We start from the raw sequence: 25666 nt of genomic DNA, 5'->3' as shown, positions 1-25666 counted from the left end.
TTAGAGCGGTTACTTTATAAGTTTGATGTTTAACTGTTGTGATCTTGAGCTGCTCTGGCTCGACTGTGATCACTGGAGCTTTCGTCACTTTCTCTTCTGGTGGAGACTCGCTCTCTGTCACATCTGGTTGGTCATCAACCAGCGCAGCTTTTATCAATAATTTCTTAGTTGGATCGAGTTTTTCAGGACGTTCTCTGGAGAACTCTTTAGTTTGATTTTTTTCTGGAACTTTAACGAGTTCCTGTTCAGTTTCCTGTGGTGACACTGACTCGCTCTGTTTCAAGTCACTTCCTTCAACATAAGCAGGAACCTCTCTAGACTCTCTCGCTCTCGCTCTTTCCTTCATTGATTTGACTTCAGTAACACCTGAACTCTTCTTACTGGCTGGTTCTTTCCTCATTGGTTTCTTCTGCTGTTCAGTCAAAGTCTTTTTGTCGGTTCGATTTAAGTCGGATTTTTGATGTGACTCAGAATCTGTCGGAGTCAGATCCGTGTCTTCGTTCAGGGAAACGTGAGAATAATCAACTGTGGGAGGTTTGGATTGAATCGACTCAGGTTTATTAACTGAAGAAGGTTCCTGATCTCCTGTCTGCGTTTGTTCTCTTTGTTCGGACTCTACGTGTGTTTTCGCAGGTTTCTTAGTTTGAACGTGTATTTTTGAAGTGTTCTCTGTTGTTAATGATTCTTTGGATCTTTTAAACTTGGACTTTTCGACTCGCTCATCTGTGGCTCTCCTCGCTTCATTTAAAGAATCTCTTTCTGGCTGAGGCTCCTCACGTCTGTCCACACTTTGACTTTTCTTAATTTGAGCTCCTTCTTCCTTCAGAGGAAGTTTCCCTGAGATTTCAGGAGTTTCACTCGTTGTATCAGTTTCTCTGATGACAGATTTTATTTCCTCGTCTTCTTTCTCTTTCAGAGTCTTTAACCGAATCGTCTCTTTTACTTTCTCAGCTGGACTTTTATTTCTACCTGTGACGACTCTTGACTGATCGTCTTTAACTTCAGTTTGGTTGGTTTGGATTAAGTGTTCATTTGTTCTTTCAGTTTGTTCTTGTCTTGTTTTAATTTCTTTGTGTTGATTTTCTTCAGCTTTAACATCGTCTGATTCGAGGTTTAATTCAAGGTTCTCTTGATTTGTTAACTTCTGCTCTTTTTCTTTTAAATGACTCGGTTCTGTCGACTGAATATTCTGTTGAAGGACTTCAGGTTTTCCTTCTGCCTGTGTGTGTTGCGGTTTTGTATCTGTGAGTTTTTCACTTTTCTCTCGTCTTAATTTAGTCTTTTCTTTGACATGTTGATTCTGAGCATTAGTGTCTGTGACCTGCCTGTCCTCAGCTGGTTCCTGTCTCATTCTAATCTGTGATGGGAGTTCTGGTTCTGTTACGTCTTTGTTCTCTGACAGTGACTCAGGAGAAACCTTCTCTCTGGGTTTCATCTCTGTCGTTCCTTCCATCGGACTCATCTTCCCCAACTCGTGCCTCAGCCTAATGACTTTGGACAAAATGGATTCTGGCAGGAAGACGCTGGTGGACTTCAGTTTTTCAAGAGGTGACGTTAAAGCTGGGGTCAGTTCTTCTTCTTCTTTATAATTTATTCTATCTCCTTCTGTCTGTTCTTTTTGGTTTGACTGTTTTAAATCTTCTTCTCTGACATGTTTAATTTCTACAGAGTGAATTTGTTGATTCTTATTTTCATCTTCAGGAGAATCGTTTTCTTTAAGTTTCTCAGTTTGGCTCATTAAACTTTGGGACTTCTGTCGGACTCGTTTCTCAGTTCTTCTCCGTCTGGACGGTTTGTTCTCGGCTTTTGAAGAATCGGTTTCCTGTGTCTCTGAGGTGGTCTCAGTGTTTTCACACTCTGCTGCTTCACTTTGCTTTATTTCCATCTGGAGTTGAGTTTGTTCTAAAGGCTGTGAAACCCTCACCTGAGATATTTTAGTTTTAGACCTCACGTCGATCACTTGGTCTGGATCAGAAACACTTTTAATACATTTTCGTTCATGACTTTCAGAAGCTTTGATATTTTCTGTATAATCCTTGATGTCTACACTTGCTGTTTGAGAATCACTTCTTTGAACTGGAGATTTATGTTTCCTTGTTTTTACCTCAACCTTTTGATTCTTAGATTCACTTCCTGTCACAACGATGTTTCCTTTAGGTTTGAAGACGGGTCTCGAACCTCGAGTCTCCGAACCTTCAGCAACAGCCTCGTCAAACGCTTCCTCAGCTTCTCGCTTCAGATTCAAAACCGCTTCCTTCAAACCTTCACCTACAAGTTCTTCTCGATCGTTGTGAAGCATTTGAGCTTCTTCTTCTCGTTCTACGACCTCAGTTGACGACTCAAACTCTGACGTGAAATGTTTTACGATCTTCGGAGCTCCGGCTCGTTCCTCATTTGATAAAAGAGCAGTGACGCCCCCTTGAGGACGGAAGGGTTTAAGAGGCGTGAAGACGAGGCACCATGTGGCGGTGCCAAGAGATTAGGAAGAGACAACAGAAACACAGATATTTAGAGTTAAACCAGACAAACACAGACGATATAAAAAGAAGAAGAAGAAGAGCTGACGATGACAAAAGGAAAATATCCTGTCGTACCTTTGTCGGCTGTTTGTCTTTCTATCTCTTCTTCAGGGGACGTGACAGGACGGACAGTCCAGGGAACAGTCTCAGCCTCAGCTTCTGTTTCATTGAAGATAATTCGTTTTTATTTAACGCAAGATAATCTCATTATTGTTATTTAAGAAGTTAGGATAAAAAAGAATCACTTTAAAAAGACGCAGCATTGAAAATGTGAAAGATGAGACGATGGCGTCTTTTTAAAACCACTGAAGTTAAACATGAAGACATGAGGAAGATGAAGGTGAAGATGATTTCCTCTCTGTACCTCTGGCAGCTGTTTGAGGTGAAACTCTTTTCTCCTCTGGTTTGGAAGCGACTGGAGTTTTTCCATCTCTCTTCTGATCGGCTTTAGATTCCTCTTTTCTCTTGACCTCTGGTGTGTCAGCCACTGATCTGATAACCTTTGGCCTCTTCAGCTCGACATCTGTTACTGACTCTTTCTGTTTGACCTCCACTTCTGGTTTAGCTTTTTCTCTCTCAGTGATTTCTCCTGGTTTGATCGTTTCAGCTGCTTCGTGTTTCTTTACTGAAACTTTCTCTGAACTCTTTTCATCTTTCTTTGACACAGAAACGACCTGAGGTTTAATATGAGTTTCGTCTTTTCTGCTTATTTCCTCAGCGACCATTTTCTCCTGAACATTTGTAGATTTGCCTTCAACTTTAATTTCTGTCTGTTCAATAATAACTTGTGTAATTTCCTCGTTTCTTCTGTGTTTTATTTCTGGTTTAACTTCAGTTTTCCTGACGGATTCCTCTGTGGAAATCTTTGCTTGAGTTTTCCCTCTCTCACTTAGTTTTCTTGATTCTGTGCTGATGAGAACTGAAGGTTTGCTCTGATCTTTCACAGACTCACTTTCTGCAGTTTTCTCTCTCTTGTGCTTCTCTTTACTTTCTGTCATGATTTGGATCTCACTTTCCTTCCTGACCAGAACTTTTGCTTCTTGTTTGAGATCGTGCCGTCGGACCGATGAGCCGTCTTTCCTCTCGTCTACGGCCTCCTCTGTCGGACACTCGACCACTGTGACTAAAAACTCGCCCTCAGATGTTTCTCTGGTGGTTTGCAGAGCGATGACGTCTCTGCCTTTGTCTGATTCATTTTCCTGAACTAAAGCTACAGATGTTTGTGTTTTGGTTGGTTTCCTTTTCATCGAGTCAGTAACAGATATCTCACTTCTCAGTTCAGACTTTTTCTCTCTTTGTGTCTTTGCTAAATCCTCAACTTCTGATAACGTCACTATCGTCTCGCCCACAGGAGCTGAATCGTCCTCACGCAACACTTCCGTGTGTTCTTCCGGCGCCTCTTCGTGTTGCACTCCTGTCTTCTGAGCTTGTTTGCTTCGCTTGGTCTCAATAAGAGTCGTAGCTTCTAGTCGTTTTAAGAGTGGTTGAAGAACAGGCGTCATGTGGCGGCGCCAAGACGTGACAACAAAACACAAAGTCAGTGAGAGTTAGAGGACACACAGATTAAGAGTTAAATCACCGGCTGAGCATCGACATGTTTTCACAAGGTTTGTACCTTTTTCAGCAGGAGACACTTTTTTCTCTGTGACTCGAATCTTCTCAATCGTCTTCATTTCTATTTCGTTTCAAGATTTTTTTAATCCAGGAAGATTTTTATGAAATAGAAATAAAAGAGAATATCCACAATTAACAAACAAACATGCAAAAATAGCATTAAATACACAGAAGCCAGCAAACAGTGAAGATGTAAAGAACAGAAGAGGAACCGTGAGGAGGAGGCAACAGTTCAGTTTATGTCCCGTAATTATTCAGATTGAACTTTCATTGTTGAACTGAATATTAAGAGATTGGCTTCAGTTCAAGTTTTCAGACTTAATCTCAGAAACGTAACTTTAATACCCAATGTAGAAAAAGGATTTGTGTAAATTTCAAATCTAACAATTGAACATTTGAATATTTTATGACGTTTGATGTAGTTTTCACCACATTCTGTCATTTCAGAGAAGAAGAGTCGTGACTGAAGTGTTGCCGAATGTTCACGTTCATGAAGCTCTACCTTTACGAAGAGTTTCTTCAACCTCTGGTTTGACTTCAGGTGTTTTATCCACAGAGACTCTCTCTGTTTGTTTCTTTGACACCTTCTCGATCTTCGCTTCCTGAACCTTCACAGGAGTTCCCTCCAGTGCTTTCCTGTCAGGAGGTTTCCTCTCATCTTCCATCACCTCCAGAGGAGCTTCTACAGGCCTCCTCTCTGGAGCAGCCTTCTCTGACACTTTGGCCTCAGGACGTTTTTCTGGAGCCGTCTTTGGAGTTTCCTCAACTTTTCTCTCAGGTCTCTCTGGAACTCTCTCCTTCACCTCAGTTTTCTGTGGAGCTGGTCGCTCTGGTGCAGTTTCAGGTTTCTTATCAGACTGAAGTTCCATCTTCAACTCAACTGCCTCATCAACTTTGTGAGGAGCTTTCTCAGGCACCAGTTTAGGCTTCAAAGCTTTAAGAGGGTTTGACACAAACACATGCACAAGACGTGACTTTAGAGAAAAGAGGAGTGCGCTCACGCACAAGAAGATTCAACTCAACAGGAAAACTTGACTCAAACGATCTGTTCTTAGGTCCAGAGGGTGGCGCTAGAGGGAAGTTTCACGCTCAGAGAAAGAGATCATAAATATCCTACATGATATATTCTGTATGAAGATAATAATGTTTGACAGTGATTTGAGTGAAGTGATCCTGATTGTTAGAGACGGAGAGGAGAGTACCTTTCTCTTTCCTCGTCACTTGGGCTTTAGGAGGAGCGACGGCAGCCTCTGGCTCCTTTGCTGCTGTTTGAGGTTCAGGACGTTTTTCCTCCACAGGAACTTTAAAGAGCATCACAAACATCAGAAGATGAACTTGTGATGAAGAGTTGTTAAAGAAAAGCCACTCTGTCGAGTGTGAGATGAGGAAATAACTGACGGAGACTCTGGAGCCACCGATTAGACGTTAAGAGTTTAGGCTGAAGGTGAGAGTTTTAGTGTGAGGATGATTGACAGCTCAGGTACCTTTAGCTGCCACAGGCTTCTTCTGTGGAGCTTCTTCTCCTCCCTGCACCTTCAGTGGGACCGTGGCTGGAGGAGCTGGAGGAGGAGCCACCTCCTTCTTTGCTGCTGGTTCCGGTTCTTCAAGAGAACACGTCATTCGTCAGACATTTGCAGAAAACGTACGTCGCTATTAAACTGACACAAACGATTCACTCACAGACATCGGAGACGGTTAAAGTTGAAGTTCGTCACATAAATTAAAAGTTTCAAGAAGTTTAAGAATTTAAACCTTAGTTCAACAAACAATCACAAAAACAAGATTAAAGTTCAATTGGGAGTTAAGAGACTTAAGAAAACAATCCAGAGTGGCCTCTCAGCCAGACGTGTACCTTTCCTCAACGGTTCCTTTGGAGCGGCCGTCAGTTCGGCTTTGGTCTTGGCTGGTTCTGGTATTGCTTCAGGTTTTTTAACTGCCGGCTCAGGTTTGGGAACCGTGACGGGTTTTGGTGCTGGAGGTTCTGGCGTGGCGGCGGCCGGTTGAGGTTTTGTCACAGGAGGCTCCGGCTTACGGACCCCTGGTTTTGGTTTTTCTGGTTCTGGTTTTGGTTTCTGGACTCCTGGTTCCGGCTTGGTCTCAGGCTTGACCTTTGCCAGCTCTGGTTTTCCCGGTTCTTCGGGGACTTAAAGCAACATTCAGATAGTTAACATTCAAGCAAAGACACAGAAATTCAAAGATTCGCTTCCATGTTGAAGCTGAACAAACACAATGAAGACTTTGATACTGACGACACAGAAACACACACACTGCCTGAAGTCGTGAGAACCCAACACACATCCAGACAGAACAGGAAATACCTTTGGACGGTGGTGTTGTTGGCTTCTTCAGCGCTGCCGGCTTAGCTTCAGCCTCCGGCTGGACCTTGGCAGGTTTGGGTTCTGCTTTGGGAGCCGGTGAGGATTTAGGCTTTGGTTCAGGTTCTGCTTTTGGTTTGGGTCTGGGTTCAGGTTCAGGCTTTGGTGCAGGGGCCACCTTTTGGGGCTCTGCTTGAACCTGAGGCTTGGACTCATCTTCAAGTAGGTAACACAGACAGTGGCTAACGTTAGCATAAAGTGGTTGAAGGATGTAAACGTTACGAAGAGGCGTTCAGAAGAGCTGACACTGAACTAAGAGACACACTGAAGCAGGGACAGCGACGCGAGACACAGAGGACAAACAGGATCTGAATCCAATCCAGACTAGACAGATGTTCACACTGGAGAAGCTACAGAGCAACGTGGAGCTGAAGACATGAAATGAGCAGAAGAACTCGTACCTTTCTTTGGCACTCCAGGCTTTTCAGTGGGCAGTGAGGGAACAACAGGCTTCTGAAGCTCCTCTGGTTCTTTAAGTTTTAAACATGAGGTAGAAAATCAAAGACAAGAAAAGGATGAGCATCAGGGTCAGCTGTTAACACATCAGAACAGAGGAGGAGCCTCTACCTTTGAGAGCAGGAACCTGCTTCTTCTCTGGGACTGAAACCACTGCAGCCTTTTTCTCCACTGGCTTTTTGGCCTTGACTACTTGAGATGTTCAGTAAAAAGTCACAACATAGAGACATGGAGATGTTACTGAGTGAGGAGCATCACATCAGAAACAGGAAGTGCATGATTTCACATTGTAGGTATGTTGGTACCTTCAGGCTGGACCTTCAGAGCTGCTGTGGGCTTCTCCTCTGGTTCTTTCTCTTCAGCTTTGAGAACTGACAAAGACAGCGAGTGAGTTAGCATCAGCACAGAGACGCCGAGCGTTTGCAATGAAGCAGAGAAGCGCAGAAGAGATTTACAAAAGAAAAGAAAAGGTTTCTTCAGTAGATAAAGTATTTATTGTTCTACTGTAGCAAGAGAGGAAGAGTGAGGAAACCAAGGCAGAGTCGAACAGACAGAGCAGAGGAAGATGTTAGTAGCGAAGGAAGGAGAAGTGAGTTTGCAGAGAACAAGGCGCGGAAGCTTCGGACGATGTTCAGCTCTCGTACCTTTAGTTGGGATTTCCTCTCTCACTCCAATTCTCTGAGTCTCCACCTTTTCCTCAACAGCGACTCTGGCAGCTGGAGAAACAAAGCAGCACATCCAGGATCATGATAAGTATCAAACATAAATCCCTGCTGTCGGACGTATACATGATTATATCACTGTGACTACAGGACTTCTGCTCGTAGCAGATGTTACACACATTAACTCCACTGAAGGAGCTCAGACCTAAAGTCAGTGGTTAGACGATGGAAACCATAATGATTGACCTGCACTTGAAGGTAGTGCAGGTCCTCAGTTAAAGAACCAGCAGAGGTGATTTCAACAAGAGGAAACACAAGGACCTGACAAAGACAAAGAGCCAGGCCCCAGCGGCTCAGACCCACGGACCACCTGATCTGATACCTTTGGTTGTTGACACCTGTTGTGAAACCGTCTCCTCCGTCCGGCTCTGATACTCGACTGTGCCGAGCAAGAAAGGGACAGAAGACAAGAAACGTGAGAAGAAACGTTGGTGACAAGAGGAATGAATAGATCTCTGTGATCTCATGGATTATTCAACAGGACGAGGGTCAGAGGTCAGAGGTCGTCCAGGACCTGAGCCTCTGAACAACCAAAAGAATCATAAAATGGTTTCTTTTAAGAAAGAAAGAAAACAAACATCGTCAGTCGTCAGTTCCAATTGTCTCATAATAGATATTCATCCATTAGTCACTTTATTAATTCCATGAAACGTGTGAAGTCTGAACACTACTGAGAACAAAGTGCTTTGTAACTTTGTCTAAACAAGTCAATTATCTTTTTATCTGAAAACAGGAAGTGAACCGTGTAACTTCCTGGTTCGACCCGATGTTCTGCTTCATGAGACAAACTAACTATCTCCTAAATCATTAAAGATTTGGAGAAGGTTCTCAACTCGTTCACATATATTTTATTGTCTTTTCTTGATTTGTGGGCAAACAGTCAAATGGCTAAAAGGAGAGTTAAGTTGAAGTCCTCTTGAAGGATCTTAACGAGTGTCCTGTAAGAACCTCAGCAGATCTCAGGCTTCACACATTCCATTAGACTCCATTTGATTCCGTCTGAACTTCTACAAACTGTTTCTGTCACATTTCATTTTCTACAAGATTAAAGAGTTTGACTGTGAATCAACGACACAGCAGAAGATTAGTGTCTCGTGAAACATGGAAGATGTGAAGATGGTTAAAGATTAAAAAAAGAAAATCCCACAATGTCAGAGAATCAACAAACAAACGAGATCACGTAGACGTTCAGATAAAATGCACACACACGAGTCACGTGACACAATGACGATGTTAAGATGAACAGATCTGGGTAAAATAAATTCTGTAAACATTTTAATAAACCTGATTTTTCCAGCAGATAACAATCAGAACTATCAGATTTTCTATTTTTGCCATCATTTTAATCATTTAAAGAATGGTTTGAGTTTGGTCCCAGATCTGCTCCCTTGGTTTGATGGTGATGGAGAAAATGAGGTTTGAGTAAAAGGAGGAAATGTGTTACCTCTTCGCTCCACCTCCACCTCCCGGTACGAATATTCAGCTGATTCTTTAAAAAACAACCAGTTCTTATTTATTTCCGTTCTTAAGAACAAATCATTTTTCGTTTGTTAGTTTGTCAGTGAGGTGAGAATCTTTTTTCTCTTAATTGATGTTAATCAGTTTTCTGGTCAGGGTGAAGGATGTGAGAGGATGAAGAATAAAAACATAAGTAAATACCTCTGTGTTCAATCTCTTCTTCATACTGATAGAACTCAGCAGATTCTTTAAAACAAAACAACATGATGTGATTTTAAAGATTTAGATTTGGTTTAAATGAGTGGACTCATAAGCAGCTTCACAGCTACGTTCTGCTCCTGCTTCTAGTCTTACCTTGGATTGCCACAGACGAGGACACGTCAGGCCTCTGAATCGAGGTGTCTGGGACATCTACAAGTTCATATCAAAACCTTCTTTAGTATTCAAGAACAAATGTGTGTAAAGTAGAATAAAAACAATGGCATTTAAAAAAATCCTCCTGCTCAGTAAAGTAGTTGAGGGACAAAAGGGATGAAGAGCATTCTGGTCAGAGTCAGAGCCGACTTCATCCTGACTTTAGAACTATGGCCGCTGGTCGTTTCCCTATTTGAGCCCCTCTGGGGAATAGATAAGCTAATGATTTAGATCCTATGACCTTAAGCAGCTACGCATACATGACAATATCTTTGACAACAAAGGAAAAAAAGTCCAAATTCTTTCTCTTTATTTTGACCTGATCTATATTTGACAAGTTTACCAGTAAGAGGCTTGTAGCATCAGCCAGTTAGCAGATCTTTAACTGTGAAGGCTGCAGACACTAGTTACTAATGTTCAGCATCATGTCAGATGTGCAACAGGTAGAAGCTTCTGTTTTATAGAATCGATCAATTACACTTATGTCAAGTTCCGATATAAACAAAATAAACGGACTCACAAAAACACGGTGACAGAAACAAAAGAGGAACAGAGTGTTTACAGCTCATTGCTGGTTCCCACAGATTCACTGTGGGAGTTTAAACGTGTTCTACTTGCTTCAATTGTTTGTAGGTTCTATGTTTATCAGTTTCCAGTCACACTCTGTGTGTTAGGGGACTTTTGGGGACCAGACAAACGGACGCAACATAAACCAGTCCACTGCTCCAAAGCCTCAGGCAGCGAGCAGCAGCATTCAGCCTCGTTCAGGTGATGCAGGCTCTGGATCACAAGTTAACTGGTTCTCACAGAGTCGTCGCTCATGTGGACGACCACTAACTAATCGTTATCAGGGAGCCCCTCTAGCTCGGGGCCCCAGCCGCTCAGTTCTACAGAGAACAAGAGGATTTCCTGAAATGCCCTGACACATTCTAGAAGACAGAATACTCACCCATAGGAACCATTGCTAATTCAATTTCTGTGAAAAAGGGAAAGAGTGAAAAAGTGTTTAACACTAAAAGAGACCAAGGCTGAACAGAAGATACAAGGTGGCGTCTGACTAGGAACTGTACCTTTGCCAGACAAATAAAGCTCAGCTGTGCTCTTAGCCTCTCCTCTGGGCTCCAACCTCACAATCACTGAGTACACGCCTACATGGGATTAGTAATGAAGACGTTTAACACTCAGGAAAACAATCAGGAAAAAAATCTGCAGGGCTGTGACGGGCGTTTGGGGCGAGATGGCACTCTACACACCTTCGTCTTCAATGGACACGTTTCGGATGACCATGAAATGTCTTCTGTCCTCGCTTGTGAAGTTGTACTTTGTGCTCTCTTTCAGTTCCCAGGTGTCTTTGTACCATGACACGATAGCGTTGTCAAACGACACCTCACACTCAAAGGTGGCCGACTGGCGCTCGTTGACTTCCACGTTGTGGATGCGTTTGGTGAAATGAATTTGCTCGGCTAAAACAGATAAAGACGTGAATGGGTAAATGTGTTTGGCATCACAACTGGGAATGTATGACATCAGCTGAATGGTAGTTTCACCGACAACACATCCACACGGTTAGAAATGAAGATCAGAGGACAGTTATGATGACTGGTTGTTGGGGGGGTGTTGAGTCGGGACAGATGGAAGAAGACAACACATGAGATGATGGCAGACTTCCTCCGGGACAGCAGAGCAGTAAAGAATGTTAAGACAGAAGAAGAAAGAGCGGAAAAAAGAGGGAAAACCCCAAATCTCCAACATTAGTTGTGTGATGGAGTCAAAGAGGTTAGTGAACTGGTAGAACATCCACGTCTAGAAGGTTGCAGGAAGGTTTCCAGGTACAAACCTTCCACCCAGAGGTCGGCTGATGACTCCAGGTGCTGGTACCTGCAGGTGTATCGACCCTGGTCTTCGTGCTTCAGGTCTCTGATCAGAAGCTTCTGCACCTTGTGCTTCACCTCAGACGTGAACCTGCCCTTCATCTCTAACTGCTTGCCGTTTTTATACCAGTGAGCTTCTACGTTAGGGACGGACAACTGACAAGACAGAGAGCACGACTGGCCTTCCTTACCCGAGGTGTCCTGCAGATGCTTCTCAACCTCCACTTCTGAAAAATAAAACAAACATCCGGTTGGTTTGGACGTCACAGGACAGTTTCCACCAACCAGTGACCAACTGGTGTTCATACTGACTGGTCTTAACTGTTGCACCAACCAAAACATAAGACTGGTCTTAATTACTCTCATAACCTAGAACAGCAAGTTAAGGTGAGACCAGCTGGTTCACCCAGTTAGTCATCCAGTGACCGTGCTTACTGACCCATGACAGCGAGCTTGGCGCTGGAGATGTGCGGCCCACAGACCACCCGGTAGTTGCCCTGGTCGTACGACTGGCACTTCTTGATCTTGAGCAGGTGGCGGTCGCCACTGATGCTGATGTGGTACTTGTCACCGTTATCCAGTTTCTGCGTGCCCTTGTACCAGGACAGGGTGATCTCTGGGTAGTTGATCTTGATCTCACACTCGAACTCCGCCTCCTTGTTGGTGAAGACGGACTGATCGGAGATGTCCTTCACCACAGTGACGGGCTGCAAGAGACACAAGACAGAAAGCTCCAGGTTACTGATAGAAAGGTTTTCTGATTTTAGCCCACGATGTTTCCCCTGCCGCAGATCTCCTGTTCAACTACTGACTCCTAAGTGGATCTCAGAGTTTGGTTTGGTCGGTGGTAACGTGAGCTCCAAGGAGGCTCTGCTCTTCTCTATCAGCCTCTTTTATTTCAGTCTATCAGCTGTTGGATTCTGAGTCTTCTTGTTGTTTATGCAGATGATCATGAACGTGCTGAGTGGATGTTCTGTGTGTGATGTGTCCTGACCTCTGTACGCTCCATCCTCTTCTGCAGGTCGGCCACCAGTCGGGCCATGTCCTCGTCTGACTCTCTGTCTCCACGTTCCAGTTCCTGTCAACAACAACACTATTACTCAGGACGTTGCTCCGGACTCGAACACACGAGGAGCTGACTGGGTGGAGCTTTACCGGTCTTCCACTTTCTTCAGCCTTCTCCTTCTTCAGCTGCTCGATGGCCTGCAGCAGGCCGCGGTAGTCTGTGATGCCGTACATGCGGGCATACTTCTCGTACTCTTTGGGGTCCACATTCCTCAACAGCTCCACGATGTCAATGTCCTTCTCCTCCTGTGGACTCTTCTGCTTCGATGGCGTCCTGAGGACAAAGCAAAGGAGAGTTTGGTTGGATTTGTGGAGAATATTTCAACAGACATCTGGACACCGACAGAAACTGGTAAACTCACTTCTTCAGTTTGGCTCGGAGGTCTCCCTCGAGCAGCGACGCCTCTTTCTTCTCGTCCACGTGCATGTCGGTGTTGCACTCGATCTCTCCGTGGTTGTTGGAGGCAACGCACCTGTACTGGCCCGAGTCCGACTTGGTCACCTCTCTGATCTCCAGCTTGGCCTCCTGGCCCTTCTGCTCGATGGAGATGCGGCCGCCGTGCGTCACCTGCCTCCACTTCCCCTTCATCCACTTCACACTGGGGATTGGGTCTCCGCCCACCTTGGCGATGAAGGTGGCGGTGCCCTCTGAGGAGGAACAGGTGGCGGTTAATCTTCAGTCACAGGTTGTGTGTTGCGTTGTTTGCCGTGTGTTTGTGTGTGTCTCACTCTCAGTGACGTGTGCAGTTTTCGGTTGTTCAATGAAGAACAGGTTGTCCAGTTTTTTGGGTGGAGCAGCAGCTGGAGCTTCAGCCAGAGGCGGAGCTGCTCCTGGTTTCTCTGCAACACAACAACAACAATACACAGCTGTTTTCTTCCTCCAATAAAAACACAGATATTGTTTCCAAAGATGGAGTTATAGTTTGAAGCGTGGTCACAGTTTTAAATACTGACAAAGAAAAAATAATTGTAATGAGCTGAAAACAGTGAAGCCTCTAGAAACATGAGAAGCTGCAGTTTGTGAAAGGTCCAGTTCACTGACAGATGTTGTTCTAATGAGCAGCTACAACATGTAATGACCTCAGGTGTCCAGCCGGTGGAGCCAGTCTACCACTGACTGTGTTTAAATGTTCTTGCTGGTGCTCCCGTGACATGAGTCGTCTCTTACTCACCTTTAACCATCACTTTAGCTTTGCAGAACTCGCTGCCGCTGTCATTGGACGCCTTGCAGAGGTAGTCGCCAGCGTCGTGTCTGGAGGCGGGGCTGATCTCCAGGCAGGCCGTCCCGTCGGAGAAGCTGATCCTGGTGCTGCCGGCCGACGTCAGGTCCTTCCTGTCCTTCATCCACTGGATCTTCAGAGGAGGTGACCCGCACACGTGACACTTGAGGCTCAGCTTCTCGCCCTCGTCCACCGTCACCGGTTTGAGCGAGACGTCGAAGACCGGTGGCTTCTTGGCTTCTGCAGGAGAGAAAACAGAGGGTTCCATCTGAGCAGAGGGACGTCTATTACAAAACTCCTCATCTTCTAATAACATGATCGGTACTTCTACTGTCAGAATAAAAGAACCAAGAAATAAGAAATAAGAGAATAAAAGAGAAGAAAATGAGGAAGTGAAACCTCCGATAAAACAAGTCACACGCAACGTGCCCTCTGTAAGCCACACCCACCTGAGATGCCGACAGTGATGTCACACGAGGCTCTTCCCGCCTCGTTGGAGGCCTGGCAGGTGTAGCTGCCGCTGTCGCTCACCTGGCTGCTCTTGATGCACAGCACCGCCACATTACTCTTAAAGCTGATGTCATATTTGTCGGAGCTGCTGATCTCCGCACTGTCTCTGAACCAGCTGATGGACATGGGCTGAGAGCCAGAAACCCGGCCCTCCATCTTCACCAGTTTCCCCTCCATGTCCTCGATGTGCTCTGACGGCTTCTTGGTGAACACTGGAGGGTTCTTTCGCTCTGAAAACCAGAAAGGGAAGTGACGTGAGGACAGGAAGCTCAAAGAAACGCCATCACATAGGCTTGAGTTAAAGAAGAGGGGCCGGGGGGGATAAGAGTTTGGGCCGGGGGTTAAAATACCTTTGACCGTGATGTCAGAGGAACAAGAGTCCTTCCCCACGTCGTTAGCGGCATGGCAGAAGTACTTCCCTGTGTCGGCTCTATCTGCCTTCACGATGGTCAGGTGCGGCGTGTTATCCACGCAGCTCATCTTATAGTTCCCCCCAGTGCGAATGTCTTTGTGGTCTTTGGACCATGTGACTTTAATGGGGGCGGAACCAGTCAAGTGACACTCCAGCTCAATGCTGTCGCCCACTGTCACTTCCTGTGGTGACAACATCCTGTCAAAGACTGGAGGGTATCTGGGTTCTGCAGGTCCGTCAAAGAGCGAGAAGAAGAACACGCCACAAGAACAACGACAAAAAACATGTTTAGATGAAAAGTTTCATATTCGTTAGTTTGTTAATATTATTATTGTATGAATATTTCACTGAGATTCTGTTTTTATTTATCTCTCTCATTAACATAAACTGTAAACAAAGATGGATGACACAACGTCTCTTTAGAGTAAACTCAAATCATCTTGATCGCCCCCTGGTGTCTGGCTGCGGTACATGAACTCACCTCCTCCATGTTAGCAGATAGGACCGAGGTAAAAGAAAAGTAGACGTTAAATAAATGTCTGTTAAGATGTTTCTGTTGTTTCAGCTCGTTCTTCTGATGTTTGTTCATGTTTCTGATCAGTTTGGTTTGAATCAGTTATTTGACAATATATAAGAACAGTCTTGATTGACAGCTGGGCATGTCCATCATTTTGTCCATCATTATTCACAGTCTGTAGTCAGAGGTTCTCCACCTCTGGCTCGTGACCCCACACAGGATCAGATCCCAAGCAGACGGGGTCAGGACATGTTCGATGGTTTCATTGAGGAACCAGTTTTATTTAATTGATGTTAAAGTAAAGCTGAAGTAAAATCAGCTTTTAATTGAGGTTAAGGTTAGTCAAACTGGAAGAAGAATATTTGTTAGTGTTTGGGATCAGAAACTGAAGAATGACATCAGAACCCTTCAACCAATCAGCTCTCTCCTCACTGACCTTGCAGGGTGAGCTTGGCTCTGCAGGAGGCCGAGCCCACGCTGTTGTTGGCCACGCAGGTGAACTCTCCAGAGTGCCTCATCTGACTGTGGTCGATCTGCAGCACGGCCGTGTTGTCATCGTACAGCATCGAGAAGTCGTTTCCATGAGTCAGAGGCTCGCCGTCTTTCAGCCACGACACCTCGATGGGGGAGGAGCCGGCGACACGGCACTCGAACCTGACCGGCAGCCCCTCCGTCTGCTGCAGGCTGGTGATCTTCTTAGGGAAGGTCGGCGGCGTTTTGGCCTCTGGTGGAGCAGACGTGAAATGTAATGTAACTAAATGTAACTAAGTACATTTACTCAAGTACTTCAGTAAAATCATGAAGTGTAATATCAAACATACATGTAAATGTACAACAGCAGATTTTTTAAATATGATGCTGAATAAAGAACAGGTTATATATGTATTCATTCATTTATTTATTTCATCTTTAATTTTGAAATGGAATGTGTTAAATTTGTATAACTTACTGGACAATTGATTTTGTTAATTTTACAATAGGTGGTTATTTTGAGATCAAAATATGTAAATCAGGTGTTTCACCTTGAACGTTGAGTCTGCAGGTGGAGGAGGCGGAGCCGATGCGGTTCTCCGCCTTGCAGCTGTATTCTCCGATGTCGGCCTTGGTGGCTTTGCTGAGCTTCAGGTAGGCCACGCCCTTCGTGTACTCCAGCTTACAGGTGGGGCTGGAGCGCACCTTCCCGTCAGCCTTGAACCACGACACCTTGATCTCGGGAGTTCCCGCCACCTGACACTTGAGACACACGGCGTCGCCGGCGGTCACCTCCATGGGCTCCAGAGACTCCACAAAGTACGGTGGCTCTGCAGGGACAAACACAAACCATCAGAATCTACCAGAAATATGACGCCCTCTCTTTTAAGCTGGTAACCAATCAGAGCTGAGAACACACCCACACCTCCAATCAAGTTTCTGTTTTCATCCAGGGCGAGAGGAGAGGATCTGATGATTGAGCTAAGCTAAGCTAATAAGGAGCTGCTAACAATCCCATAGAGATCCAGTGACGGAGCTAAGCTAAGTCTCTGACAAACAGTTGAGAGGGGGAGCTCACCAAGAATAGAGACGGCCGCCTCACACGTGTCGTCTCCAGCCTCGTTGGACACTCGGCAGCTGTAGCATCCTGCCGCCTCCTTGTCGTCTGTGCTGAGACACTCCAGGATGCAGGAGCTCTCCGTCGTGGTGATGTTGTGTTTGTAGGAAGCAAAGATTTGCTGTCCGTCCTTGTACCAGCTCACTGTGATCTTTGGTGTTCCGGTGTACGTGCACTCCAGAGTTAACGGTTTCCCCTTCTCCACCGCCACGTCCTTCAGCTTCTTGGAGAAGGCGGCGGGCTCTGAGGTTTACAGAGGAACAAAGAGTGAACACAGACACTGATGGTTTGAAATCTGAGGTCAGTGTTTCAGGAAAAATACTTGACTGGTCTAAAATCTGTGTCCCCCTGTGAGAGCTTTCTAAATTAAAATTCTATATATTTGTTTATATTTGTGTTTATGTTAAGCTATAAAATATCAAACTTAATTTACATTTCTTTGTCATATGGGTTTGATCATTTACAAGTTTTATAATAAACATACTATATCAGCTGATTTTTAACTTCCAAATATCTGAATCAAATTGCCCGGAAAACATGTGTAACTTGCAGTGTTATTGTTTGACGTGGTTCCTCTGACAGAATGAGCTTCAGTCTGTGTTTCTACACGAAGGCTGAAAGAATGTCAAACATGTCTGACCTTTGACAGTGAGATTCACCGGACAGCTTTCCTTCCCGGCGTCGTTGGTGATCTGACACGTGTACTCGCCAGCGTGAGACCTGTCCACATTGAAAAGCTCCAGAACCACCTGGTTGTCCTTCAAGGAGAAATCACATCCTCGTCCCGCCTGGATCTCCTTGGCTCCTCTGAACCACTTCAGTCTGAGCGGCGCGCTGCCTTTGACCATCGCTGAGATCGTCACATTAGAGCCCGGCATGGCCTCCACCGGCTGAGGTGGCACCACAAAGGACGGAGGTTCTGAGGACAGAGATCAAACATGGAAGCATACTTTTTAGATATATCATACATCATAAGATTTAAACTGCTCTGGTTCTTAATATTTAAATGATCAGAGACTTTGAGTATTTCTGACCTTTGACGACCAGCAACGCGCTGGTTTCACTGGATCCTGCCTTGTTGACGGCTTTACATTTATACGTTCCCGAGTCAGACAGCTTGAGCGAGGGAACTCTGAGCATGCAGCTGTTCTCACTGAAGGAAATATCATGGTTGGGTCCACTCTGAATTTCCTCGCTATCGTGGAACCAAGAGATGGTGAAAGGAGGAGAACCTGACACTTTACACTCCATCTCTCCGGCTTCAGCGACAACTGTGTTACAGTCCTTCAACTTCCTGGAGAAGGTCGGAGGAATGATCTTATCTATGAGGAAGAAACAGCGCTGCATCAGGACACATGTATGACTTCAATGTATTTTCATTTGCAGAGTTTGGGATGAAACCTCAACACTGAGATTAGTCCAGGACTCATGATGGTCTGTTGACTGATTTTCAAACCAGAAGAGTTAAACCTTAAATGTCAGCTTTAGTCTTTTGCGGTTTGAAAAATAATGTAAATATTCAAAATTGTTGAATTTGTTGAAGAAAACCTTCTCAAAGAATCTAAATACATGTCGACAGCCATTTTGTTCCCCTCCTCCAGAATCTCATCGTCACTAAGTTGAACAGTAATACTCATCAAAGCCGACGTTCAGAGAAAACACCAACCTAAGACGGTGAGATTAATTTTGCTCAGGTCCTTCCCGACCTCGTTCATGACCTCAAACGTGTATTCTCCAGAGTCCACTTTCTCAGCAGAAAGAACGTTAAGGCTGGAAATCATCCGGGAGAATGAGATCTTGTATTTCCTCCCAGAGGCCAGCTCCACGCCGTCCTTGAACCACTTGGGGAAGAGCTCTGGGGTCCCACGCACTTTGACCTCCAGGGCGGCGATATCTCCTGCCGTCACACTCAGAGAGTCGGGCTTATCCACGATCATAGCCGGTTCTGGAAGCGACAGAGAAGGAGCAGAACATGTTTTTAATCAAACCTGCAGGGGGACAGAACTCGAGAGAAAGAGAGAATTATATGTTTACAAACCTAGAACAGTCAAGTTAGCGAAACACTCCACACTCCCAGCATCATTTCTGAGTTGGCAGCTGTATTTGCCTGCCGTAGTCGCATCGGCCTTAAACACTTTAAGAGCGACCTGGTTGTTCTCACAGGTGATTTTCCTGTTGTCACCGTCCCTGAGAATGTGATCCTTGTCTTGAACCCAGGACACAGTAATGGGTTCAGAGCCTTTAACAGTGGCCACAAGGGTCACCTCCTCTCCCAGTATCACTGTCATGTTTGACAGTTTCTTCAAGAACGACGGAGGCTCTGAAGAGAGGAGAAAAACATCGGGGGAAAGTCAGCAAGGTGACAAATGAAACTGGAACTAATGTTTTTCATTTGAGATCATCGCAATTTCTACTGACCTCTGAGTTTAACTGACATCTGGCAGGTGTCACTTCCTACACTGTTTGACACTTTGCACTCATATTGGCCGGCATCTGAGGCGTCTATCCCAATGACATGCAGCGTGGCTGAGCTGCCCTCGCTCACCATCTTATATTTCCTGCTCTCCATCAGAGGCTTCCTGTCTTTGAACCAGGTGATCTGGAACGGAGCTGTACCGCTCATCTCGCAGTACAGACTCACGTCCTTACCCTTCAGCCCTTCAACAGGCTCAGGCACTTTGACAAAAGATGGGGCATCTACAAAAAGATGAGCAAACTGTTAATGAGGCAAAGGGATCCATGACGTGACCTTAAAGCTGAGACCCGTAACACTTCACGATTTCACAATTTAGTTTTGTTGGCGGGAGGTTGTTGGAACAACAGTCCAGTTGAAACGACAATCAAGAGGTGGGCGTGGTTTTGGAAGATGGTTGGGAGGAGAGCTGAGATGTTGTGTGGAAAATGTTTGGGACGAGACCTAAGATGTTGCGGAAGATGTTTGGAACGAGAGCTGAGATGTTGTGTGGAAGATGTTTGGGACGAGAGCTAAGATGTTGCGGAAGATGTTTGGGACGAGAGCTAAGATGTTGTGGAAGATGTTTGGAACGAGAGCTGAGATGTTGTGTGGAAGATGTTTGGGACGAGAGCTAAGATGTTGTGGAAGATGTTTGGGACGAGAGCTAAGATGTTGTGGAAGATGTTTGGGACGAGAGCTAAGATGTTGCGGAAGCTGTTTGGAACGAGAGCTGAGATGAGGTGTGGAAGATGTTTGGGACGAGACCTAAGACGTTGCGGAAGATGTTTGGGACGAGAGCTGAGATGAGGTGTGGAAGATGTTTGGGACGAGAGCTGAGATGTTGTGGAAGATGTTTGGAACGAGAGCTAAGATGTTGTGGAAGATGTTTGGAACGAGAGCTGAGATGTTGTGTGGAAAATGTTTGGGACGAGACCTAAGATGTTGCGGAAGATGTTTGGGACGAGAGCTAAGATGTTGTGGAAGATGTTTGGAATGAGAGCTGAGATGTTATTTGGAAAATGTTTGGGACGAGACCTAAGATGTTGTGGAAGATGTTTGGGACGAGAGCTGAGATGTTGTGGAAGATGTTTGGGACGAGACCTAAGATGTTGTGGAAGATGTTTGGGACGAGAGCTGAGATGAGGTGTGGAAAATGTTTGGGACGAGACCTAAGATGTTGCGGAAGATGTTTGGGACGAGAGCTGAGATGAGGTGTGGAAGATGTTTGGAATGAGAGCTGAGATGTTGTGTGGAAAATGTTTGGGACGAGACCTAAGATGTTGCGGAAGATGTTTGGGACGAGAGGTGAGATGAGGTGTGGAAGATGTTTGGGACGAGAGCTAAGATGTTGTGGAAGATGTTTGGGACGAGAGCTAAGATGTTGCGGAAGCTGTTTGGAACGAGAGCTGAGATGAGGTGTGGAAGATGTTTGGGACGAGACCTAAGATGTTGCGGAAGATGTTTGGGACGAGAGCTGACATGAGGTGTGGAAGATGTTTGGAACGAGAGCTGAGATGTTGTGTGGAAGATGTTTGGGACGAGAGCTAAGATGTTGCGGAAGATGTTTGGAACGAGAGCTGAGATGAGGTGTGGAAGATGTTTGGGACGAGACCTAAGATGTTGCGGAAGATGTTTGGGACGAGAGCTGACATGAGGTGTGGAAGATGTTTGGAACGAGAGCTGAGATGTTGTGTGGAAGATGTGTGGGACGAGAGCTAAGATGTTGCGGAAGATGTTTGGAACGAGAGCTGAGATGAGGTGTGGAAGATGTTTGGGACGAGACCTAAGATGTTGCGGAAGATGTTTGGGACGAGAGCTGAGATGTTGTTTGGAAAATGTTTGGGACGAGACCTAAGATGTTGTGGAAGATGTTTGGGACGAGAGCTGAGATGTTGTGGAAGATGTTTGGGACGAGACCTAAGATGTTGTGGAAGATGTTTGGGACGAGAGCTGAGATGAGGTGTGGAAAATGTTTGGGACGAGAGCTGAGATGTTGTGTGGAAGATGTTTGGAACGAGAGCTGAGATGTTGTGTGGAAAATGTTTGGGACGAGACCTAAGATGTTGCGGAAGATGTTTGGGACGAGAGCTGAGATGAGGTGTGGAAGATGTTTGGAACGAGAGCTGAGATGTTGTGTGGAAAATGTTTGGGACGAGACCTAAGATGTTGTGGAAGATGTTTGGGACGAGAGATGAGATGTTGTGGAAGATGTTTGGGACGAGAGCTGAGATGTTGTGGAAAATGTTTGGGACGAGAGCTGAGATGTTGCGGAAGATGTTTGGGACGAGAGCTGAGATGTTTTGGAAGATGGTTGGGACGAGAGCTGAGATGAGGTGTGGAAGATGTTTGGGACGAGGGCTAAGATGTTGTGGAAGATGTTTGGGACGAGAGCTAAGATGTTGTGGAAGACCTTTGGGACGAGAGCTGAGATGATGTGTGGAAGATGTTTGGGACGAGAGCTGAGATGTTGTGGAAGATGTTTGGGACGAGAGCTGAGATGTTGTGGAAGATGTTTGGGACGAGAGCTGAGATGTTGTGGAAGATGTTTGGGACGAGAGCTGAGATGTTGCGGAAGATGTTTCGGACGAGAGCTGAGATGTTGTGGAAGATGTTTGGGACGAGAGCTGAGATGTTGTGGAAGATGTTTGGGACGAGAGCTGAGATGTTGTGGAAGATGTTTGGGACGAGAGCTGAGATGTTGTGGAAGATGTTTGGGACGAGAGCTGAGATGTTGTGTGGAAGATGTTTGGGACGAGAGCTAAGATGTTGTGGAAGACCTTTGGGACGAGAGCTGAGATGATGTGTGGAAGATGTTTGGGACGAGAGCTGAGATGTTGTGGAAGACGTTTGGGACGAGAGCTGAGATGTTGTGGAAGATGTTTGGGACGAGAGCTGAGATGTTGTGGAAGATGTTTGGGACGAGAGCTGAGATGTTGCGGAAGATGTTTGGGACGAGAGCTGAGATGTTGTGGAAGATCTATGGGACGAGAGCTGAGATGTTGTGGAAGATGTTTGGGACGAGAGCTGAGATGTTGTGGAAGATGTTTGGGACGAGAGCTGAGATGTTGTGGAAGATGTTTGGGACGAGAGCTGAGATGTTGCGGAAGATGTTTGGGACGAGAGCTGAGATGTTGCGGAAGATGTTTGGGACGAGAGCTGAGATGTTGCGGAAGATGTTTGGGACGAGAGCTGAGATGTTGCGGAAGATGTTTGGGACGAGAGCTGAGATGTTTTGGAAGATGTTTGGGACGAGAGCTGAGATTGTTGGAAGTACAGTACGGACAGCTGATCTTTATCTGATGGTTTTAATAATATGATGGATTTATTTGTGACTTTGGGTCGACAGCCCAAGATGGCTGACTTGTGGATGTTTGATGGAACTACAGCTGCCAGATTTTTGGGGACAAGATGTTGAAATAATGAGGAAATGATGTTTAGATGTTGTAGATGGGATCTTGACTCTAGATAGGATGTGGAGTTGTGGAAGGATCTCTCGAGTCGAGGTGCATGTCTTTAACGATGTTACGGACATCAGCTTTAAGCAATAACACAAGAACCGGATGACATCAGAATCGTGAGTACAGGACCGTTAGGAATCAGGGAGCTGACCTTTCACAGTCAGTGTGCTGCTGCAGCTCACACTGCCAGCTTCATTCTGAGCTTCACAGGTGTAAACTCCATCATCATCAAAGCTGGCGGAGAGCAGTTCCAGGACTGCCACCGAGTCAACAAAGGATGTCCTGAGGTTGACCCCGTCTGTGACCTTGGAGTCGTGTTTGTACCAGGTCACTTTCAGAGGAGCTGTGCCACTGACTTTACACTCCAGGCGGAGCGAATCGCTCTGCTTCACAAACTTAGTGGCAGGGAGCTTCAGCACAAACTCGGGCGGTTCTGTAATGCCAAAGTACAGACATGTTAGCTGCTGGAAGCAAGAAGAGACTTGGTGGTGACAGGCAGGATGTCAGCTGACAGTGATGGGTTAGCAGCAGACGCAGGATGTTGTGTCAAATACAAACGCAACACAAATGGAACAAATGGTTGTTGATAAGCTTCAGCAGCAAAATAGCTTCAAATGAAAACATGAAGGTTCTGCGAAGCTGAGAAAACGAGACAGAATCCCTGTTTTATCCAGTGAAGCGGGTGAAATGAAAACAGCCAGAATAATTGAATTAAAAGAGGAGGATCCAACCTTTGACTGTCAGGTCGGCACTACACTGTATAGAGCCAGCCTCGTTACTGACTTGACAGCAGTACGCTCCGCTCTGGGCCACAGCCACTGAGTAGAGCTCTAAGAAGCAGCTGGTCACCTCCAGCCCAGTGAAACACGTGGGCCCGGTCATGAGCTCCGAGTCGTCTTTGAACCATTTCACAGTGAACGGAGCGGTTCCCTTAAAAGAGCTTTTAAAGCGTACAGTGGAGTTGGGTAGAGCTGCCTGGGACTCGGGCAGAGCCGTGAAGCTCGGAGGTTCTGAAGGAAACGAGACGGAGCAGGGTGAAGACACAGTCACATTTTGGTTGAGGATTAAATGACCACTCACACTGGAGATCACGTTCTGACCTTTGACCAAGAGAGAGGCACTGCTCTGACAGCTCCCTGCTGGATTGGTCAGTTTACAAGAGTACGATCCTGCATCGGATCTGTCCAGCTGCTCGATCTCGATAGACACAGCATTGTCCTGCTGAATGAGTTTGTGTTTCACACCACTGGAGATTTTGGCCCCGTCCTTCTGCCACTCCACGCAGATCGGGAGGGAGCCGGAGATTTTGCAATATATCTGAACAAAGGAGCCCAAGATCTCCTTCATGTCTACCAGTGGTTTGATGAAGCTTGGAGGAATCACTTGCTCTGTTCCCAGGAGAGAATGATAATAATTACACTGTGTTCAACGTGTCTAAACTGTACCTCAGGTGTTACACGAGTTTTACACCGACCTAGTACGATCACCCTGACTTTGCAGGAGCAGCTGCTGATGTGGTTTGACACCTGGAACAAGTATTCTCCATCGTCCTCTTTGTGAGCCGACTGAAGCTTCAAGCTGCTCGTGTTGTTCTCAAAGCTCAGTTTGTGCTGCCTGATGGACTGAAGCTCTTTACCATCTTTCATCCATTTCACTTTGAGCTCAGGGGAACCTGTTACTCTACAGTCCAGACTGACCGGGTCTCCAGCTGTGACCTTTAACACCTCTGGTTTCTCTGTGATCTGAGGAGGCTCTAGAAGGGAAAGGAAAGTCAAACATTCATTTAGTGTCTGAGCGACACATCAAGACCATGTCAAAACCGGTGATCAGTTAACGTGTACCTTGCACTGTGAGGGCAGCAAAGCATCTGTCCTGCCCCGCCTGGTTGACCACCTGACAGGTGTATCTCCCACTGTGAGTGGCCTCACAGGCAGGAATCCTAAGAGTGGCCACATTGTTCTCAAATGTTCTCTCAATCTTTGGATCTTCCAAAATCCAGCTCTCATCTTTCTGCCATTGTACAGAGAGAGTGGGAGAACCCTGCACGACACACTGAAACTCGGCCATGTGACCCAAGACAGTGGCGCTGTTCTCAATCCTGCTGGTAAATGTTGGTGGTTCTATTTGAGAAAACCAGTGAAATGTTAATTAAACACTCAATCGTCACCTCAGGAGATAAAAATGTGATCTGTGATCAGACGGACCTTTGAGCTTCAGCGTGGTCTTACAGGTGCAGCTGCCCACCTCGCTGGCCACAGTACACTGATATTCACCCACATCCACAGCTTCACATCTGTGCACCTCTAGACCCACAGCATCGTTCATCTGGGAGAAGCCATGTTTGGCGCTGGGTTTGATCTCCTTTGCATCTTTGTGCCACGAGATTTCAAATGGACCCGTCCCAGAAACCTGACTCTCAAAACAGGCACTGGAGCCTTTCACTACTTCCACTGGAGTCAGCTCTCTGACGAACGAAGGCGGTTCTGACATGAGAGGAAACAGGAACCGGACTTTACTCACTTCCTTCATATTTTAGGAGCCGGTCTTTTCTTTACATTTCTTTCTAGAGGTTTCCTATGGAAATAAATCTAAGACACATGTCCACTATAATGGTATCCATTAGGAGGGTTAGGTTGCCAGTATATAGAGGATTCACTTTACACAAGAGGAAATATTCAATCCATCTTCAGGTTGATGATTTTAATTTGTGTTATTTCTGTAAAATGCTCAGAAAACATTGGTTTTCTCAGACTGTCTCTTTTCAGCTTCTGTCTCAATCGCTTAGTTTTAGCTCGCTCTGATTGGTCAACTGGTTCCAATTGCATTTTAAAACTTACACACGATGAAAAATACATCATATGTTTCCTTTAAAACTAAAAACTGAAATGAAGTGCACAATTTAGGAAAGACGGCCTCCTAGTGTTCTTTGAAGTCTTTATTCTTAAACACTGTCATCATGTCCTCTGACACAACTGACCTTTGACCTTGAGCTCCATGCTGCAGCTCTCGCTG

General features: G+C 45.6%; 1 protein-coding gene across 1 annotated transcript in view; it reads right to left on the bottom strand.

Moving 5' to 3' along the window:
* The window catches only part of ttn.2 (titin, tandem duplicate 2), a 174511-nt gene that overhangs the window by 103461 nt on the left and 45384 nt on the right, over positions 1-25666 (bottom strand). The window contains exons 44-73 of the mRNA XM_062402154.1: positions 22806-23087; positions 19160-19438; positions 18780-19061; positions 18408-18686; positions 17776-18063; positions 17382-17660; positions 16703-16984; positions 16176-16454; positions 15590-15877; positions 14575-14862; positions 14164-14454; positions 13667-13954; positions 13224-13334; positions 12857-13142; positions 12585-12768; positions 12424-12507; positions 11869-12136; positions 11396-11656; positions 10812-11021; positions 10629-10706; positions 10508-10534; positions 9499-9555; positions 9346-9390; positions 9131-9175; positions 8009-8065; positions 7609-7680; positions 7270-7335; positions 7076-7156; positions 6910-6978; positions 6452-6664 (exon numbers count right to left, since the gene is read on the bottom strand). Of these exons, the coding sequence (XP_062258138.1) occupies positions 6452-6664; positions 6910-6978; positions 7076-7156; positions 7270-7335; positions 7609-7680; positions 8009-8065; positions 9131-9175; positions 9346-9390; positions 9499-9555; positions 10508-10534; positions 10629-10706; positions 10812-11021; positions 11396-11656; positions 11869-12136; positions 12424-12507; positions 12585-12768; positions 12857-13142; positions 13224-13334; positions 13667-13954; positions 14164-14454; positions 14575-14862; positions 15590-15877; positions 16176-16454; positions 16703-16984; positions 17382-17660; positions 17776-18063; positions 18408-18686; positions 18780-19061; positions 19160-19438; positions 22806-23087 (5619 nt within the window). The remainder of the gene's footprint in view (positions 1-6451; positions 6665-6909; positions 6979-7075; positions 7157-7269; positions 7336-7608; positions 7681-8008; positions 8066-9130; positions 9176-9345; positions 9391-9498; positions 9556-10507; positions 10535-10628; positions 10707-10811; positions 11022-11395; positions 11657-11868; positions 12137-12423; positions 12508-12584; positions 12769-12856; positions 13143-13223; positions 13335-13666; positions 13955-14163; positions 14455-14574; positions 14863-15589; positions 15878-16175; positions 16455-16702; positions 16985-17381; positions 17661-17775; positions 18064-18407; positions 18687-18779; positions 19062-19159; positions 19439-22805; positions 23088-25666) is intronic.

Source organism: Platichthys flesus, chromosome 13 (genome assembly GCF_949316205.1).
Source record: "Platichthys flesus chromosome 13, fPlaFle2.1, whole genome shotgun sequence".
In the NCBI taxonomy this organism is placed as follows: Eukaryota; Metazoa; Chordata; class Actinopteri; order Pleuronectiformes; family Pleuronectidae; genus Platichthys; species Platichthys flesus.
The sequence above is the reverse complement of the archived record's forward strand: the minus strand, read 5'-3'. Positions and strand labels throughout refer to the sequence as shown.